The sequence below is a fragment of the Typopeltis vanoorti genome, chromosome 9 (assembly GCF_054136105.1).
Source record: "Typopeltis vanoorti isolate ZY-2024b chromosome 9, IOZ_Tvanoo_1.0, whole genome shotgun sequence".
NCBI lineage: Eukaryota > Metazoa > Arthropoda > Arachnida > Uropygi > Thelyphonidae > Typopeltis > Typopeltis vanoorti.
Window position 1 is genome coordinate 135,648,838 of NC_143557.1, and position 20,062 is coordinate 135,668,899.

Consider the following 20,062-nt stretch of genomic DNA (forward strand, 5'->3'; position numbering starts at 1 on the left):
CCTACTACACTGCTATCTTTTACTCTTCTCAATAGTTTCCTGATATTTGTTCTCACTTCCTCCTGATGTCCAGTTAGATCATTCGTCCCTACAATCACAATTAACTCTCTCACTCATTTCTTCCTCATGTCCAATGCCTTAATTATCATATTCATTCTCCCACCCAGATAGCAGACCTTATGAACTCTGTCAGTAACTAGCTCCCTAATTATGGAGTCTCCATATACTGCTATCCTGGAATCACTTGTTACTTCTTTTATTCTTTGTTCTTTCATTCTTTTTTCTTGCACACTTTCATTAATTTCCACTAGATGCATAACATCACTCAACATATTCGTCATTTCATTTTTCATTTCCAATATCCGTTTCATTAAATCCTGCATTCTGACAATTTCACTCTCTATCTCGCTACCTCTTGTTCAGCCGTATGTTACTTGCTTTTCCTCATTCATACTTTCCTTCACCCGCTTATCACTAATTTTCGCTTGTACATCTTTGTATTCTTTCACTCCTTCAGTTTCTCCAACTTTCGTTTCCCTTCCGTTTTTCGCAACTTCTTCCGTAATTTTCACTTCTACATCTTTGCATTCTTTTACTCCCTTAGTTTCTCTTGCTTTCGTTTCCTTTCCATTTTTTGCAACTTTTTCTGTAACTTTCACTTCTACATCTTTGCATTTCTTCATTCCATTAGCCTCTCTATCTTTTGTTTCATTTCCCGTTTCTTTCACGTACACTATCAATCTTTTCAGTCAGTTTCGCATTCTGTGTATCATAATCCAACAACATATTGCACTTACGACAAATCCATACTTTCTCTCGTCTTTTGTTCATTCTCTTCCTCTACACAAAGACATCTCTTACATTCCACCATGCATACATATCACACTCAGGACATCGAATCAGTTTTGAAAAATCTATGTCGCCAATGCTACTTGACTTTTGTGGCATTCGCCTAGTAGCACCAGTCGATTCCCACGTGGTTGACCTCCTGATCAGCATTGTGTGATAATTGAATGGCAATTTAGACTAATAATTTCTAATAGAATTCACACCAAAAATCACTCAGACACACTTCTGAGTGTGTCTGAGTGATTTTTGAAGATGCTGAAATGAAACTCTAAAATTTATGAAACACTGCCAATTATTATTCAAAATAAAATTTATTTCTCCAGGGATCTTTCTGACATTACACAACTTACGGCCCTCTAGCGGCTATGAAATGCTTAAGACCATATTAGACTATCTCAGTATCCCATAATACAGCATACCTGATTTTTATCAAAGAAATACACCCTTTGTGTGTATTACTATGTATTATGGGAAGGATCACCTATTTCAACCTGCATGGAGATATCGTTAGTAAGATAGGGTAAGTAATGATAAAGATGATTAGGTTTGGGGAAATTGCAATCAACAAGTGGCATGGGCAGGACTGATCATAGACCTAAAAGTGAGTTGTTTTTTATTTACAAATGCCAGGAGCATCAGAAATTAAGGAGATGAAATGGTTTTACTGATTGGGTTTATTCACCCAAAAATCATTGGAATAAGTGAAACATGATCGGATGAGGATGATATCCTGACAAGAAGTGGAAGTGTATGATGTTTTTCACAAGGATAGAAAGAACAAGAAGGGAAGGAAAGTGCTATTATGATAGCAGGAAAATTATGTCTACACAAAGTGGTGAGAGGGAAATAGTGGCAGTGATTGTGAGTCAGTGTGATGTGAGTTGGAGGTTGATAGGGAGATATTTAGTCAGATGCTGCAATAAGGCAGGGAATGTGGAGGGTGTAATAATGACATGTATAAGCAATTTGGGCTAGTGAACAAAGGAAGGGTAATAATTATGGGTCTCATATGGATTGTTGTGTGCAAATTTAGTTATGTAATTTTCATGGAGATGAGGATATATGGAGAGGGCTCTGTATTGTTGAACAATGACAGTTGGTAGAATCATTGGAGCAAGATGTTTTACTTTCTGAATATTTTTGAAGAATTATTATTATTGTGTAACACCTCCAGGAAGTCCAAAGACTCATTGAGGGAGGGCACCTACTCTACAACTCTCTCTCTCTCTCTGTCTCCACCAACTACAATGAACTGCAACTACTATTATCTACACCAATGCTATCTACCGCCCATCGTTACCACTAGTATTTTCAAGTATTTTATGTATTTCACTGAAAATGTATTTAATTTGTGATACTGAGACTGAATGCATATTAACTATCAAGGTTGTTAGCAGGTTTTGTAGAGAATTTTGTGTATAACAGTTAAAAAAATGCAAAAATGGTGGTAAGATGCACTGCATAAAAATCAGGTATGTTGAGTTGTGTGGATTTTACTAAGATGGCTCATTGTCAGGAGGAGGAGCCATTTTAGTAAAAGTAGGGAATGTAATATGTAAGCATGAACAAATATGGCAGATGTGTTTGTTGAGAGATTAAACAACAGAAGTGAGACAGGTAGAGTTCACAGAAAGTTTGTTATATTAATTGACTGCAGTGATTTAAATGAATGTTGTGAATGGGAAGTGAAGAATACCAGATGAAAGGCAGTGATGGGTGTGAGGCTAAGAATAATAGCCAGAAGTGTATGCATAAATATGAGTACAGGAAACATGATAGTGAATAAAGAAATAATTGAAAAAGAAAAAATAAGCATAAATAAGCTAAACTGATGGCACAAGAGCTGGAATGATTATGAGAATGTAAGAAAGCCTGATTGATAGAACAAAAAATGGAAAGATTGCTATAATGCAAAACTGAAGAATGAAATTTAATAATTTCATTATTCAATTTTGTATCTTTTTTGTAAATTTTTTCATCATTAATTTTGTATACGCCTCATCTCATTTCTCATCTTAATAGATGAGAAATGAGATGAGGCATATACAAAATTCAATTTGATGTATGGTGGATATAAACAAAAGAGTATGAAAGACTAAAATGAAAGATAGTGGTGAAAATAAAGTAGCAAATAGCTCAAGAGCAGCAGTATAGAGAGATTCTATTATAAGATGTCTTGGATGAGAGGGTGCACAAAGTGTGTTTTCTGGGGGGAATTGGAAGAATAAACATTGAGATGTTGAATATGAGAAGAAAGTGTGTGTGAGATTTAGTGGTTATGGTTAGAATGAATAATTTGCTTTGGCATAGGGAGAATGTGAGGATGGATATCAGAAGACTTGAGGAAAATGAAAGTCAATGGTATGGTAGGAAGAGTAGTCTGTGTGTTGCCCAGGCATGACAGGGATGAGTTGTGGCAGACAGCAAAGATCTTGACTGGAATATTAGCAGAAATGTGTGAAGAAAAAGGAGTTCCGTGTGAATGTGTGAGATGAGTTTGAGGGATGAATGGAACTGCATAAGAATGATAGGCTGCATTTGAATACTTTTGGAGTGAGTTAGCTGGAAAGGCTGCTGCTGGAAAGAATTGTAATGCGTGATACAAACAAGGCATCAGTGGAAGTCAGCAATGGTATAAATGAGCAGAAGAGTGGACTAGGTGAGATCAATATTAATGGAGATGAGTATGTGAGAAAAAGAATGCAAATTGAACAAGGAAACAGGTTGGTCCAGGGAGATCAGGAAGACAGTGTAAGCAGAGTGGATTCTGAAAACAGTAATGAATGTATGGGGGGGGATAGTCGGCATTGGAATGAAATGACTTAGAATCCATGTAGGGTAGTTGAGTCTGGGAGGATATATATGAAACAAAGGGTAAGGATGAGCAGACAACAGCAAGTATGGAGAAGTCATAGATGCTTTCTTATTTATAAATGTCAGAAGTATCAAAAATAAGGGAGATGAAATTGTTGTATTGATTAAGTTTGTGTCCAAAAATAGATAGTTGGAATGGGTGAAACATGGTTGGATAAGAATGATATCTTGACAGAAATAGAAATAGAAGGATATCATGTTTTTTGTGAAGATAGGAAAGGTAAAAATTATTGTCTGTTCACCCAAAAATTGTTGGAATAAGTGAGACATGGTGGATGAGGATGACATCCTGACAGGAATATAGATGGAAGGGCATGATGTATTTTTGTGAAGATAGAAAGTGAAAAGGGAGGGGGTAGAGTGCTATTGATGATAGAAAAAGAGATATGTCCATACAAGGTAGAGATGCAGGAGGGAAATAGTGGCCGTGGTTCTGAGACATCCACGCGGTTAGCCTAATGGCTGTGTGTTTCGCAACCATATGCCTGGGGAAGGAGTGTCCTAGGTTCGATTCCCATTGGAGATGTGAGGAGCTCAAGGATCTTCCTCAGCCATAGCCAAGTTAGCCGGTCTTGGGCATTTTCCCCTCAGTTTAGCTGGGGTTTTTTCATCCCGCAAGCAGGCAAACCAGCCCTGTGAACACACACGGACTACGGTTATGAATACCTCCAATAGAGATGCAGCAGAGGAGTGGCATACCAGCTGCATTATTTCTCCATGACTCCTCCCCGTCTGAATCAGATGGAAGGGAGAGATAGATAGATAGATAGGTTCTGAGGCAATGTGGTGTGAAATAGAGGTGAATAGAATGAAATACATAGTCGGATGTTGTTATAGACCTGGATGTGGATGGTAATGACTATGACATGTATATAATCAAATTAGCCAAGCAAATAAGAAAAGGGTGATCATTATGAGCGATTTTAATTATGGAAATATACAGACTGGGATGATGAGATAGCAATTGGAAGTAAAAGAGAATGAGTTTCTCAAGTTTTTCAAGGACAATTATCTCAGGATGTATGTATGACAAAGGGCACATGAAGATTCAGGGGTTTGGATTTGATCATCTCATCAGAGAGTGTTATTATGAATGAGATGTCAAATCATCCTCCAGTTGGTGAGCATGACCATGAAGTAATTACCTTAGTGGTTGCCAGCTACAAGGCTGGTGATTATAAGAAGCGCAGGAGGAAGCTTGCAGGTTTAGCATGGAATGAGGAATTAGCTGGAAAGGAGATCGATGCAGCTTGGGTGATACTCAAGAACTATCTAGTAGAAGCAATGTCTAAATGTATTCCAAGGGTCAGAAGATTAAATAAGGTAGGTGTGAAATGGATGAATGAAGAGATTAAGCATGCACGTGATAGGGAGATGAAAAGGTTTTTTCATCTATGCCATACTGTATTTAGAATTTATATAGATAATTCTTCTTCTTCTCTTCCATCTAAGATGGGTTGAGTCTTCTCTTGAGCAGGATCTTCCAGTCTTCTCTATTCCTTGCTGTTCGAAAAAATTCCTTATATGTTCTGCATCCCGAGATGTTCTTTATTAATTTCAGCCAGGTAATTCTTGGTCTTCCGGGTCTTCTTTTTTCAGTTGGAAAAGTATTGATTAGGACGTCAGGAAGTCTGTCTGCGTCCATGAGTACAGTGTGTCCAAACCATCTCAGTTGTTGTTTTCTAATTTTTTTCTATTACTGTCTTTTTATACAATAGTTCTTGTCTGACTGTGATGTTTTCTTTTCTATCCAACTTGTTCTATTTTTTTTTCTTAAGCATTTCATTTCAAATGCCAGCAGTTTTTTCTCCTCTCTTTTTTTAACTGTCCATGCTTCTGCTCCATAGATGACTGTTGGTATAATTATTGCTTCATATAATTTGATTTTGGCTTGCTTAGATATCTTGTTTGTTTTCCAGATTTTCTGTAATTTTCCCATGGTGGTCCATCCTATCACTATTCTGTTTGATTGTTTTGAGTTCATCTATTGTTTCTGTTAGTTTTGATCCAAGGTATATGAAGTTGTCTACTTGTTCTATTTGTTCTCCGTTTAGGGTGGCTGAGATGGTAGTTCTGTTCCTCCCTATTTTCATCACTTTTGTCTTTTGTATATTTATTGTCATGTCATATGTTTTGCAGGTTCGTTTAGCTTGTTGATCAACTTTTGTAGTTCATTTGGGGTTCTTGCAAGAAGGACAAGATCATCTGCATATTTGATATTATTTATGTTTAAACCATTGAAATTGATTCCAGGCTCATTGTCTATTGCCTTCTTTACAACTTCTTCTAGATATATGTTGAATAGGCATGGGGATAATGGGCATCCTTGCATTACTCCTTTTTGGATCTCTATAGGTTCTGTTGTGAGTGTGTCCTTTTTAATTATTGCATTTGTCTTAGAGTAATATTTTATCAGAAACTGCATTATATATTATATGCCAGCAGTTTTTTCTCCTCTCTTTTTTTAACTGTCCATGCTTCTGCTCCATAGATGACTGTTGGTATAATTATTGCTTCATATAATTTGATTTTGGCTTGCTTAGATATCTTGTTTGTTTATCTTGTTTGTTTATCATTTTATCAGAAACTGCATTGGGTAAGTTGTTGGAGAAGCTTGTGAGAACTAGGATCCAGAGTTGGGTTGACAAAAATGGTATAATCTTTGATGGACAGCATGGATTTGCTAAAGGGAGATCGTGTTTTAGTAATCTACTTACTTATTACAATAAAGTGACTGCTTCCTTGGACAGAGGAGAAGGATACACAGTAATATACTTGGATTTCGCAAAAGCTTTTGATAGAGTACCTCATTATAAGTTGACAGTCAAACTAGAGCAGATGGGGTTGGATATTAGATTAGTGCATTGGAGACTGGCTATCTGATAGGTATCAACAAGTTGTGTATGGGGGTGCAATATCCAGGAAAAGGAAAGTCACTAGTGGAGTGCCTGTTTTAGGGCCATTACTATTTAACTTGTATATTAATGATATTGGCGAAGATTTGGATGGAGATATTCAGTTGTTTGCAGATGATGCAAAGTTGGGACGAACCATAAAGAGTAGTGAAGATGTTGTGGCCTTGCAAGAAGACTTGAATAAATTGAGTGATTGGGCAAGCAAATGGGGATGTGAGTTCAATGTTGCAAAATGTAAGGTTTTAAAATTTGGAAAACAAAGATGGGATGCAGAATTTATGCTTGGTGAGAATATATTGTTGGAAGTAGAGGAAATAAGAGATCTGGGAGTGATAGTGGATAAGGATCTAAAATTTAGAGGTCACATCGCCAAAATTGTGAAGACAACACAAAGACTTCTGGGAACGATGAGGAGGACACTGACGTGTAGAAGTAGGGAGATTCTTGTTCCATTGTATAAGGCTTTGATTAGGCCACACATGGACTATTGTGCCCAGATTTGGTCACCTGGTTTTCAGAAGGATGAAGAGATGTTGGAAAGGGTCCAAAGGCGACTGACAAAGGTAGTTTCTGACCTCTGGAATGTCGAGTATGAGGAAAGATTGAAAAGATGTAATTTGCAGAGACTAGTGGAGAGAAGGAAGAGGGGAGATATGATAGAGACCTATAAGTTGGTAAGGGGTTGCTATAGGATCAATGGTGGAGAAGTTCTACAGCGAATAGTGGGAGATCAGGGGAGAACCAGAGGTCATCCCTGGAAACTGTATAAAGAGGGTGTGAGTAGGGGAGTGAGAGGCAGGTTTTTTTCGTGCAGAGTTGTGAATGATTGGAATGCCTTGCCTGAGAGTGTGGTGTCTGCAAGGAGTTTGAATGTGTTTAAGACCCGGTATGATGAGATGTGTGTGAGATAAAAGGACCTCCTAGATGAGTCTTTGACTCCATGAGGTCTTGTTTAATAATAATAATAATAATAATAAATAATATTTGTCTATTGCTTTTTTTAGTAGAATTTTAAGAAGGATTTCTCTGTTGATGTTATCGAAAGCGTGTTTAAAGTCCACAAAACAACAATATAGTTCTTTATGGTCTTCCCAGTTGAGCTCTGCTAGTTGGTGCAATGTGAAAATTTGGTCTATTGTTGAATAGTTTCCTCGGAAACCAGCTTGTTCTATGCCTATCATTTCTTCGTAGGTGTTTTTTAATCTATTTTGTATAATTCTTATGAATATTTTATAGGCGTGAGGGAGTAAATTGATTGGTCTGTAATTTCTGCAGTCTCTTTTGTCTCCTTTCTTGTATATTGGAATGATCTTTCCAGTTCTCCAGTCATCTGGGATCCCTCCTGTTTGTAGTATTTTATTGAATAGGGTTGTTAAATATTCTATTGATATGCTGCCTCCATATGACCACAGTTCAGTAGGGATAGTATCAATGCCTGCTGCTTTATTGTTTTTCATCTGTTTTATTGCATATCTTCTTGTAAAATTTTTGGGTGATCATTATTTTCTTCTATTGTTGGCATTGTAGTTTTGTTTCCTTGGTGGAAGATAGTCTTAAAATGGTTTGACCAGATTTTTCTTATATATTCAATATTCCCGGTTTCAGTCATCTTATTGTTTATCATTGTTACTGCATTTGCTGAGAATCCCTTTGTAATTTCTCTTAGAGTATCATGGAAGACTTTTAGGTTGTTTTGTTGGTATGCTTCTTGGCATTTCTTAGCTTTTTCTTCTGACCATTTTTCTTTGGCTTTTTTGCATAGGTTATCAACTTTATTTTTTAGTGCTCTGTATTTTTCTCTATTCTCTTCATTGTTTTGTTGGTTTACAAGTATCTTGCCCTCTCTTTTCTCTTCTATGGTAGCTATAATTTCTTGGGTTATCCACTGTTTGTTTATCTTGGGTTTCGAACCTAGAGTGTCTTTTGCAATTGATAACACTGTTTCTTTTCCTTCTTCCCAGTATTTTCTGCTGTTCTGGAAGATGGAGGGTTTTAATTTCAAGCACATCTGTTCTAAAAATCGACTTCTGCTTGAGCTATCTTTTAGTTTTGATAGGTTGATGTTTTCTTCTTTTCTGATATTATTTATCCTGTTGAATTTTATCTTCACTTTGGCAGTTAATATAGATAAACTCTATGTTATATATAACTAATATGCACACACACGCATACTTTATAAAGCTAATAATTATAGTAGTTTTTAATGGAAGCTTTGAATTTTTCATATTTTCACTAAAAAGAATGTAGAATGCACTGCAAAATTTCACAGTTTAATCATTAATGTGATGCTAAATTTTATAGATCAGACAAGATTTGAAGTGAATGTTACCATGCCATCCTTCTTCATGGATCATGATGAATATATTCAAGGCACAGTGCAAGCAAAGTAAATTTTATATGGATTTTTCTTAAAGACAGTTTTTCAATCTCTTATGTGTAAGATTAATATCAAAATAACTTCATTAATATATTATCATTAAAAATGAATGTTATTCATTTACTATTGTTGTTATAATTACTGTTATTACTATTCATCTTTCTCCATTGAATCAAAAAATCTTATAGACGAAGCCCACTTTGACTTTTACCTACTAGACCTATACCTACTAGAATTTGCATTTTATTGTCTTCTCTAGTAAAGCATTTGCTCCTCATATAGAGAATCTACTCCTTACATACTTGACCACCATATCTTCTCTAATTTTCTAGGAATGTCTCCTTTGTCCCTCTAATGCTCACATATATCTTACATTTTTAAATATTAGACAAAAAATAATATTCTTATTTTAGTCCTTTGCACAAGCATAAGCAGACAAACTACAAGATCTATTCTTAGCAGAAATATAATTCTAATAAGAGTATATATTTTTATGTTTGTTTAGTTTCATGAATATAATAAAGTTACAAGAGCATTAGATGAGGGAAAGGCATATACTGCCATTTTCTTAGACTTAGCGAAAGCATTTGACAGGGTGCCACATGATAAGCTGATATTTAAGTTGCAGCACATGGGTCTGGATGTCAGATTGGTCAACTGGATTCAGGATTAGCTGTCTGATAGGTATCAAGGAGTTGTGTATGGTAGGACAGTTTTAAGGCAGCAGAGGGTTACAAGTGGGGTACCACAGGGCTCAGTACTGGGACCTATATTGATTAACCTTTATATCAATGACATTGTCAGTGGATTGCAAGGGGATATTCAGTTGTTTGCGGATGATGCGAAGCTGGGAAAGATTATTAGTAATAGTGCAGATGCGGCAGCCTTGCAAGAGGATTTGAATAACCTAGATAGATGAGAAAATGAATGGGGATATTAGTTTAATGCAGCAAAATGTAAGGTATTGAGGTTTGGGACACATCGATGGGACACTGCATAATCTATGGGAGGAGTTATATTGGAGGAAGTAGGGGAGACAAGAGATTTGGGATTGGTGATTGAGAGAAACCTGAAATTTAGGGGACATATTGCAAAGGTGGTGAAGGTAACACAGAGGATTGTTGCAATAATGAGAAGGAGACTGACCTGCAGAGATAAAAGGGCTATCATTCCGATGTATAAGTCTGACCACACTTAGACTATTGTTCTCAGATTTGGTCACCAGGATTTGAAGGGGATAAATTAAAAAAATCATGAAGTGGAAAGGGTACAAAGGTGGATAACAAAGAAAGTTTCAGGACTGTGAACTGCAGAGTTTGGTGGATAGAAGGAGAGGTGATATGATTGAGACTTTTAAACTGTTGAGAGGTGGTTACAGGGTTGACACTGGGGAGTTATTTCGCTTGGTTGAACAGCGGGAAGGAGTGATGACAAGAGGCCATCCCTGGAAATTAAACTGTTTGCAAGAGGGTGAGGAGTGGTTTCTTTGCATGGAGGGTGGTTGAACCATGGAATGCATTGCCTGATGGAGTGGTGAGAGCGAGAATGGTCAATGAGTTTAAGGAGTGGTATGATAGACATTGTGTTACTCAGGGGGAAGGGACCTCCCCTCGATGAGTCTTGATAGGCTTTGTGTTTCTTAGGAAGGACCTCCCATGATGAGTCTTTTACTCCATGGAAGCCTGAATAATAATAATAATACTTAATACTACTAATAATAATTTTTTACATTCATAATAAATTATAAATCTTACATTTAGTTATCATTTAGTGCTCTTGTAACTGAAATCTCAAAGATGCTGTTTGTAAAAACAGTGAAACTGTTGAATGAATATAAACTTTTTTATATGGAATAATGTTGTGTATACATTCTTAATCATAAAAATTTCAGAAGTTTGTATATCTTTTGTTTAATCATTTCCAATCATTGATACGTTTTTCTTTCTGTGTGAAACTCTGTCATAGTCTTCAATTATAACTATATAAAATATTCCATTTAGATATTTTTTATATGATAAACAGGATATGGGTATCATTGAATGTGTACTTTCTGTTGACAGTTTTTTTTTTAATATTGATACAAGTTTCTTAAGTTTTTCTTAAAATCATTTTAAATTTTTTATAGCATGATGCATATAAATTAAGTATGAGAATATGATAGCAGTGTGTTAGAAAAAAAAATATTGCAATTATAGCACATTACAATACAGAATTATATTTATCTGTTGGATTTTTATGTGTATTACTTCATTTTTTATGCTAATACTGCAGATTTATTATTATTATTATTATCATTATTATTATTATGGAGGATGATGTACTCATGGGAGTAGAATATGATGGTCATAACATTTTTCGAAAACAAAAAAGACAGAAAAGATAAGAGATGGTAGAGTAATACTGATGATTTCAGAAGAGTTTTGTGTTCTCTCAAGTGGAACTTGAACAAATCAGTAATGATAATGGCTTTGAGGTCATTTTGGTGCGAGGTTTAGATTAGCACATATTTTAGATATTTAGTGGTGCACTGCTACATGCCACTGAATGTAGAGGGAGATGATTTTAAAATGTTCAGACAGATGACATCGTTAGATAGGGAGATGAAGTTCAGGGGACACATTGCTAAGGTGTTCAAGATTGCACATAGGATTACTTGGTTATTGAGGAACACACTAACATCCAGAGATAAAGAGGTTATCATTTCCCTTTATAAGGCGTTGATACTTCCACATTTGGATTACTCTGCTCAGGTCTAGTCACCGGGATCCCTTGCAGATGAGGAGGTTGTGGAGAGGGTTCAGAGGAGAGTGACTAAGTTGATGAGTGATGTAAAAAATGCTCCCTACATTGATAGATTGAAACCTTGTGGATTGTAGAGAGGATATGATAGAAACATTTAAATTACTAAAAGGTTTTTATAAGATTGATGCAGGGGAAATGTTTCAGCTGTGGGATAGTGATGGAAGAACAATAGGTCATTCCTGGAAATTAAGGAAAAGTGTGGTTAACAAGGGTGTGAGAACGAGGTTTTTCGCCTGGAGGGTGGTGAAGGACTGGAATGCATTACCTGACTCAGTTGTGAGTTCTTCGTCTGTAAATGAATTCAAGAACAGATATGATAGATATTGTTTTGATAGTTTTGGTCTCCTGCAATGAGTCTACTGACTACATGGAGATACCTGTAATAATATATTTTTTTAAAATGATAATTGATAATTTATTGATTGCTAAAATATTTATACATACGATAAACATCTTGTGTGACATTGCACCTTATAATTTTAGAGTTTAGCACTAAGTGCTGCAATTTCTACATTGGATTTCAATTAAAATGTTTAATAATACTTTTTTGCCTTTATATTATGTATTTTCAATATATGTTCTTCTAATATTAACAATGAAGATTATACAGAATTTTTTTAATAATTTTTTAATTTATTTTTTCAAAGTTTGAGAAAGAGTGATTATACAAACAATTTCTGCATTTGTTTATAAAGATTACTTGTAGATGAGTGAGGCAAGTTAATCCCACCTACTTTGAAGCTTTGGTTAGCATTTATGAAGAGAGTGGGATTTAGCCTTCACTATTTATGTTGTTACTATTGTTTATGTATGGGATGTAGGCATTGGATGCTAGTGATTTGTGATGTGTGTATATTAGTGTTAATGGTATCTTAACTTTGTTGGCATATTTTCCAGAGTTCGTTTTTTTAATGTTCTGTAGTTATCTACGTGTTTTAAATTTCTTGGTAGGTTGTTGAGTTGCTTGGGTATCTGATGTGATCTCACAAAAGAACCGTATCAGTTGTTGAAGGGTGTGAGGATGTAGAGAGTTGTTGTAGGTTGTGTTATATGATATGTGTCTCTGTTGTTTTGATAAGTGATGTTGAAGTTAATTCCTTGTTAATGTCATGTAGTGTTCAGGTTTTTAATGCTCAGAATTCTGTGTATCGCCATGTGCTTGTCGGATATTGGTTGTTGCGTGTAAGGTGTCCAGATCACCGTTGACACGATTTTCCTGTGTAATGTTTCTAATTTTGGAAGGAAGCAATATTTTGTTAGGTGGCTGTTTGATGTATTTGCATAGACTGTTATTCCATATCTGAGTAGGGATTCACAGATACTGTGATATAGGAGTTTTTTTATGTTGGATGGAAAAATGTCTTTAACTTGAAAGAGTTTTTCTGCGATGATCCAGAGTTTGTTGTGTAGGTATTCTATATGTTTGTCCATTTAAGGTAGGAATCTATATAGAGACTGAGGTATTTTGCGTGTATTACAGGTTTGATTTCGGAACATTGGCAGGTATTTTTGTTGTTAATGCAGCAGTATGTGTGACAGTGGATCGATAGTGATGCAGGACGTATGATTCTTGGGTTGTGTATTATCAACATCTGTGTTTTGGTGCCGTTGATTAGAATTGCATTTTGGTGGAAGTATGTTGTGATTTCACTTAGGTCTTGTTGTTTGCAGAGAGCTGTGTTAATGTCTGTGTGGATTTCTAGTAGTGCAGTGTCATCTGCATATTGAAATATTTGACTTCTTATGGATATGTTATGAACATCGTTAATGTATATGTTGAATAGAATGGGTGATAATATGGCACCTTGAGGCACACCATGTTTTATTTGTATACTCCGACTGTGACATGTACCTATTTTTGTTACTTGTGTTCTGTTTGAGAGGTAGTTCTTGAACCATGTATGCAGTGTTCCGCTTATACCTATTGAGTATAGTTTGGTGAGTAGTATGTCATGTTCAAGTGTATCAAATGCTTTGGTTAGGTTCAGCAGCATAAAGATGGTGTTCTTGTTTTTGTCGAGAGTTTTGTTTATTGTGTCGGCGTTGTCTTCTAATAAAGTAATGGTGCTTTTTGTTTTCTGAAAGCCATATTGGTTTTGTGGGATGATGTTGTACTTCTGTAAATAGTTCTGTAGTCTGGTGTGTGTTATTTTTTCTGGAATTTTTGAGATGACTGGTAGTATAGCTATTGGTCTGTAGTTCTGAGTATCATTTCTATTGCCGTGTTTGTATATTGGCGTAATTACTGCAGTGTTTAGTTGTTGTGAAATAATGCCTGTGTCGAATATTATGTTCACAAGTTTCAAAAGTATTGGATTTATTTGTTCAAAGTGTGTTATAAGGTCTGTGAGTCTTATTTTGTCTATTCCTGTAGTGGTCTTTGGTTTTAGTTGTAGGATTGCTTCTCTCAGTTCCTGTTTTGTTATTGGTGGAAAATACATCGTTTGTTGTTGACTTTGTGTCAGTAGTTTTTTGTTGATCATTGGTAGTTTGTCTTTTTTGAGTTGTGTGCTTTCCATGCAACCATGCTTTCACAAAGTAGGTTGAATGAGTCTACTAGTTCCTCTTGGTTTGTGTCCTGACTGAAGCTTTTTTTCCATAAAATCTTGTGCTGAAGTTTTTCTTTTTTCGTGTTACTATTTCGTTGAGTGTAGCCCATGTTTGCTTAATGTTGTCGTTATATTCCATGAATTTTTGGAAGTAGTAGCATTTTTTTGCCCTATGAATTTTTGTTGTTAGTTGATTTCTTGTGTTTGTAAATAAGGTTTGTAAATGTTGTGTTACTGGGTGACTTTTTAAGTTTTTTCCATAGATTTTCTTTTACAGTAATAGTATTTAGTATGTCATAATTTATCCATGAATTGTTGTCTGTTTGTCACCTCGTTTGTGTAGGTTTTGTATATTTCTGTGAACTTTAGTTGAAAATTCTTGTATAATGTTACAGGTTCATTTATTTTAATTAAGGAATTCCAGTCTGTATTTTTTACTTGGTTATTCGACAATGCTCTTTAGTATGATCGAGTTTTGTTGACTTTTGTGGTGGTGGTGCTGGGGGGTAGGAAATGTAATAAAACGAAGTTGAGACAAAGTAGTGATCGGCAATTTTGACGTTAATTACTGATGATGTATATGTATGGATGGGAGCCTGTATGTCGATATGATCATCCATGATTTTATTAGTGAGTTATTAAGTATTTCTTCTCTTGTTGGGAAGTTAATGGTAGGATTTATGTTGTACTGACTTAGTATATCTAGATATGTGTTAGTGGTTGAAGAAGTGTGGGCAAGCGTATTTATGTTAATGTCTCCTATTAGGATGGGCCTGTGTGTTGTATGGGGTTCGATGCCGCTTAGCCATGTTTCTAGCTCGTGAAGAAAACTGAGTGGATTATTATCTGGGGGTCTGTATATTGTGTTTATTGTGTATTTGATACTATTGTGACTATTTGTGATTTCCAAAATTAGTGTTTCCGCATGTTCAAAGTGAGTTTGTTTTTCAGTCACATTGTATTTTTCTTTGATAAATGCCACAATGCCACCTCCTCTTTTGTTTGGTCTACATAAGTTGTAGGTTTGATAATTATTTATGTTGTATGCTTAAATTTCTGTGTCGTTTATTGCAACTTCGGTCAGTATTAGCGTATCTATGTTTATCATGGTATAATTGAGCTGTGTTATCAATGTAAACCAGTGTTTTTTTATACTTCTTATGTTTGTGTGTATGATAGTGAAGTTGGTATTGGTGGAAATGTTGTCTGACCATTTCTTCAAAGAGTCAAAGACCTTGAAGTTTGTGTTGTCTGACTGGATATGTTTGCCTATGTTTGAGATCTCCATTATATAGTTTTTAAATGAGTTCTAATCTTATTCTTAAGGATGTGAAAAGTTAGTGTTTTATATTGGTAGGCTGTGTAAGTTGGATTCACTTGTAATTATGTATACTCGAGTGTTTTCATTCTTTCTCATAAATATCTGGGAATTCTTTGTCCACAGGAAGTTTTAGTTTTTCTCTGTTTTTGTCTTCCTTGCTTGGTATAAAAGATTTTTGAAGTATGGAGTCCAGTGTTCCATTATAAAGATTGGTGTTGGGAGTTTCTTATCGGTTAGGATCGTTGTTGTCGGCCTTGTTTTCTTGCTTGCTGTAAGAATGGAGTCTCTCAGACTTCTGTTGGTAAAATGAGCGATGATTTGTGGCAGTCTCTCTTCGTTTTTATGTGGGCCTTGGTTAATAGAGGTGATATCTGTGGTTGCCATTTGAATTCCAATTTTGTTGCTGATCAGTTGCATTATGTTCCTTAAGTCTTCTGTATTTTCTTTCTTTATTCCCTCAATTTGAAGTTCTTTTTGTAGCATGTGCTCCATTTGACACTTGAGTGTGTTTACTTCTTTCCGCAATTCTTGATTTTCGCGCTGGAGTGTTTCTTGCGTTTCTATCACTACCATTAATTTAGTTTTTATTTCTCGCACGGTTCCTAACATTTCTTCAGAGGTCTCGTTATTGAACTGTATGTAATGTTCATACTCCTCGAATTTTTTGTTAATTTGTTCCATGTGTGTATTTAACAAGTCTTTCACCATGAGTTTAAATGAATCGAAGTTATCTGTAATTTTAGGATCTGGAAGCAGCTTACTTTGATGTGCGTTGTTACTTTTCTTTGGTGTCTGTTCTTTGTTCTTCATTTTCTCACGGCACTGTTGACATCGCCATTCATTCCATTTCACAGCTCCTTTTGCTTTCCACGTGCTTTCTGAGATCCCTGAACAGTGGAAGTGTTGTTTTTTGTTACATCCAGAACAATGTTGCCCATCCCCTTCATCGCTTAATGGCTTATTGCAGTTGTTACAGCTCATTTTGCTTGAACTTCGCTGTCGCATGACCTTTAGCCTTTCTTCCCGTTAGTGACTATAGTGCAACTTTTAAAATGGCGATGTACTTTCTTCTTCATTGGCTGGTGACTGCAGTACACTCTATGATCTTCCAACACTGAAAATTAGAATATTACTTATCTGATTTTGGGAATTTGAATGTCCCTGTCTTCAGCGTGACTAGTAGAATTAAATAGTAGCACTTTCAAGTTAGAAACATGAGTTAAATAACGCTTTAAACCTATAAAACCAGGAACAGCGTACGTGCATCCGTCTGCCTACACAGCGCCCTCTAATAATAATAATAATAATAATAATAATGATAATAATAATAATAATAATAATGGTTAACTTTAACTATGTAAGCATTGACTGAAATTAGGAAATATCATGTGTGAGTAAGAAGATGGAATTCCTTGAGCTACTTAGGGACGGCTATCTTATGCAGCATGTAATACAAGCAGTATATGGAATTCAAGTGTTAGATTTAATATCATTCTCATACAGTGATAATAGAGAATATTAGCATGATGCCAACAATTGGGGAAAGTGATCATTCAGTTTTGACTTGAGAGAGAGAGAGAGAGAGAGAGAGGGAGGGGGGGGCTTTTGTGAAGGACTCTTGTCTTTTTCCAATGGGCTCTATGTCTGATTAAGATTTCATGTTCTGCAAGTCCAGACTGTTCAGGTTTAAGGTACTGAATATAAGACTGGTGTTCTTCTAGTCGAATAGAGGCAGGTCTTCCCGTTTGTCCGAAATAAGATAATCCACAACAGTAAGGAATCTGGTAGACACCTGGATAATTAAGATGTGGAAGCTTGCCCTTAGGAGAAGTAAGAAAGGTGGAGATTTTTCTGACCATTTGAAAGGCAACAAAAATATTCAGTGGTTTTAAAACTTTTGCTATACGTCTACTCACGGTATTCCCTTACTAACAGTTACATCATCAAAGGTAGTGGTGAAGGTATTGATAAGAATGGAAATCTTTATTATTATTATTACCGGTATCTCCATGGAGATACCGGTAAACTCATCAGATGAATCAGTAGACTCATCGTGGGAGACCCAAACTATCAAAACAATATCTATCATATCTCTTCTTGAATTCATTTACAGATGAAGCACTCACAACTGAGTCAGGAAATGCATTCCAGTCCTTCACCACCCTCCAGGTGAAAAACCTCGTTCTCACACCCTTGTTAACAACATTTTTCCTTAATTTCCAGAAATGACCTATTGTTCTTCCATCACTATCCCACAGCTGAAACATTTCCCCTGCGTCAATCTTATAAAAAACCTTTTAGTAACTTAAATATTTCTATCATATTCCCTCTTCTCTGTCTATCAATCAACCTCTGCAATCCATAAGCTCTCAATCTATCATTAGGGAGCATTTTTTACATCACTCACCAACTTAGTCACTCTCCTCTGAACCCTCTCCACAACCTCCTCATCTCCAAGGAATCCAGGTGACCAGACCTGAGCACAGTAATCCTAATGTGGAAGTATCAACGGTTTATAAAGGGGAATAATAACCTCTTTATCTCTGGATGTTAGTGTGTTCCTCAATAACCAAGTAATCCTATGTGCAATCTTGCACACCTTAGCAATGTGTCCCCTGAACTTCATCTCCCTATCCACCAACACCTCTAAGTCCCTAGCCTCATCAATCTCTTGGAGTACCATTCCATCAATGTAGTACACAGCTGGTTTACTTTTAATCCCAAAATGCATATCTTTACACTTTTCCACACTGAACTGACATCCATTACCTTTTGCCCATTTTGCCAGCTTATTTAAATCATCCTGCAAACTCTCAACATCAGCTTGATTTTTTATTGCGCTACCCAACTTTGCATCATTAGCAAACAACTGAAACCTCTTAATACATGTCCTATCCAGTTATGCTTTCTTCTTCTTATGGTCTTTAGTAAATTCCTTTCTTTTTCAACTCTTTGTAATACTTCTTCATTGGTGATTTTTTCAGTCCACTTTCTCCATTCTTTCTCCATAACCACATTTCAAATGCCTCCAACATTTTAGCGTCTTTCTTCCTAATTGTCCATGTTTCTGACCCATATAAAGGTCATACTCCAAATATAGCACTTAATTAGCATTTTCTTTAGATTTTTAATCATTTTATTAATAAACAAATTTTTCTTGCTATAAAAGGCATATTTTCCTTTGTTAATTCTTTCTTTTATTTCCATGTCACATTTTCCATTTTCTTGTATTATACTACCAAGGTATTTGTATTGTCTCACTTGTTCTATACTTTCTCCATTCATCATCACCTTGATACTTCCTGGAGACTCTCATCACTTTTGTTTTTCTTTGCGTTAATTTTCATACCATATTTCTTGTATATATTTTCAAATTTTTGTATTAGGTGCTGTAATGCATCTTCGGTATTAGCTAATATTGCTTGATCATCTGCAAATCTAATATTTTGTATTGTTCTTCCTCCAATAGTGATTCCTCTTTCCTCTTCATAAAATGCTTCTTTTATCATTTCGTCTGCAAATATATTGAAGAGCGTCGGTGACAAGCAGCATCCCTGTCTTACACCTCTGCCAATCACACATTTTTTAGTTTTTCCTACTTTTGTCTTTATTATGGTCGTCTGGTTCATATATAATTCAGCTATTAACCTTCAGTCTCTCCAATCTAAACCTATTTTGCGTAATATTTCCATCAGATTTTCCCATTTCACCATGTCAAATGCTTTTTCAAGGATGAAACAAATATATAAACTTCTTTATTTACTTCTATATTCCTTTCGCATATGGTCCTCATTACTCCAATTGTATCTCTGGTTCCTCTGTCTTTTCTAAATCCAAATTGATCATCCCCCAGAAAATACTCCACTCTATTATACAATCTTTGATTTAATATTCTTAGCAGTACTTTGGAGGCATGTGAGAGTATGCTTATAGTTCTGTAGTCACTGCACTTAGCAGGATTGCTTTTCTTTTCAATTGGTATAAGAATACTCTCTGAAATCTTTAGGCCATACTCCTGTTTTGTAAATGAGGTTGCAGAGTTCCATGTTTCTGTTATACCTTTGTTCTCCAGTTGTTTTAGGATTTCACTAGGTATTCCATCCACTCCTTCCATCTTTCCACTTTTTAATTCCTTAATTGCTGTTTCTACTTCTCTCTTTAGTATTTCAGGACCTCTTTCTTCTGTTGGGATTTCATTTTGCTCTTCCAATTCAATTTTTGTTGGTCTTTCATTTTTTGTGTAAAGTTCTTCGATGTATTCCTTCCATCTTTCACCCTGTATTTCAATATCATAAATCAGTTTTCCTTGATTATCTTCTAATGGCAGATTTCTTAAGCTTTTTTTAATATTTGTTGCTTTTTCAAACATTTTATC

The 20,062-nt window shown here is 35.6% G+C and overlaps 1 protein-coding gene across 5 annotated transcripts in view; it reads left to right on the forward strand.

The window, feature by feature from the left end:
- Window positions 1-20,062, forward strand: part of LOC150103595 (CD109 antigen-like) — a 716,838-nt gene that overhangs the window by 294,827 nt on the left and 401,949 nt on the right. For all 5 annotated transcript variants that reach the window (XM_090397638.1, XM_090397642.1, XM_090397639.1 and 2 more), the window contains one exon: window positions 8,940-9,024. In XM_090397638.1, coding sequence (XP_090253764.1) covers window positions 8,940-9,024 — 85 coding nt within the window. The remainder of the gene's footprint in view (window positions 1-8,939; window positions 9,025-20,062) is intronic.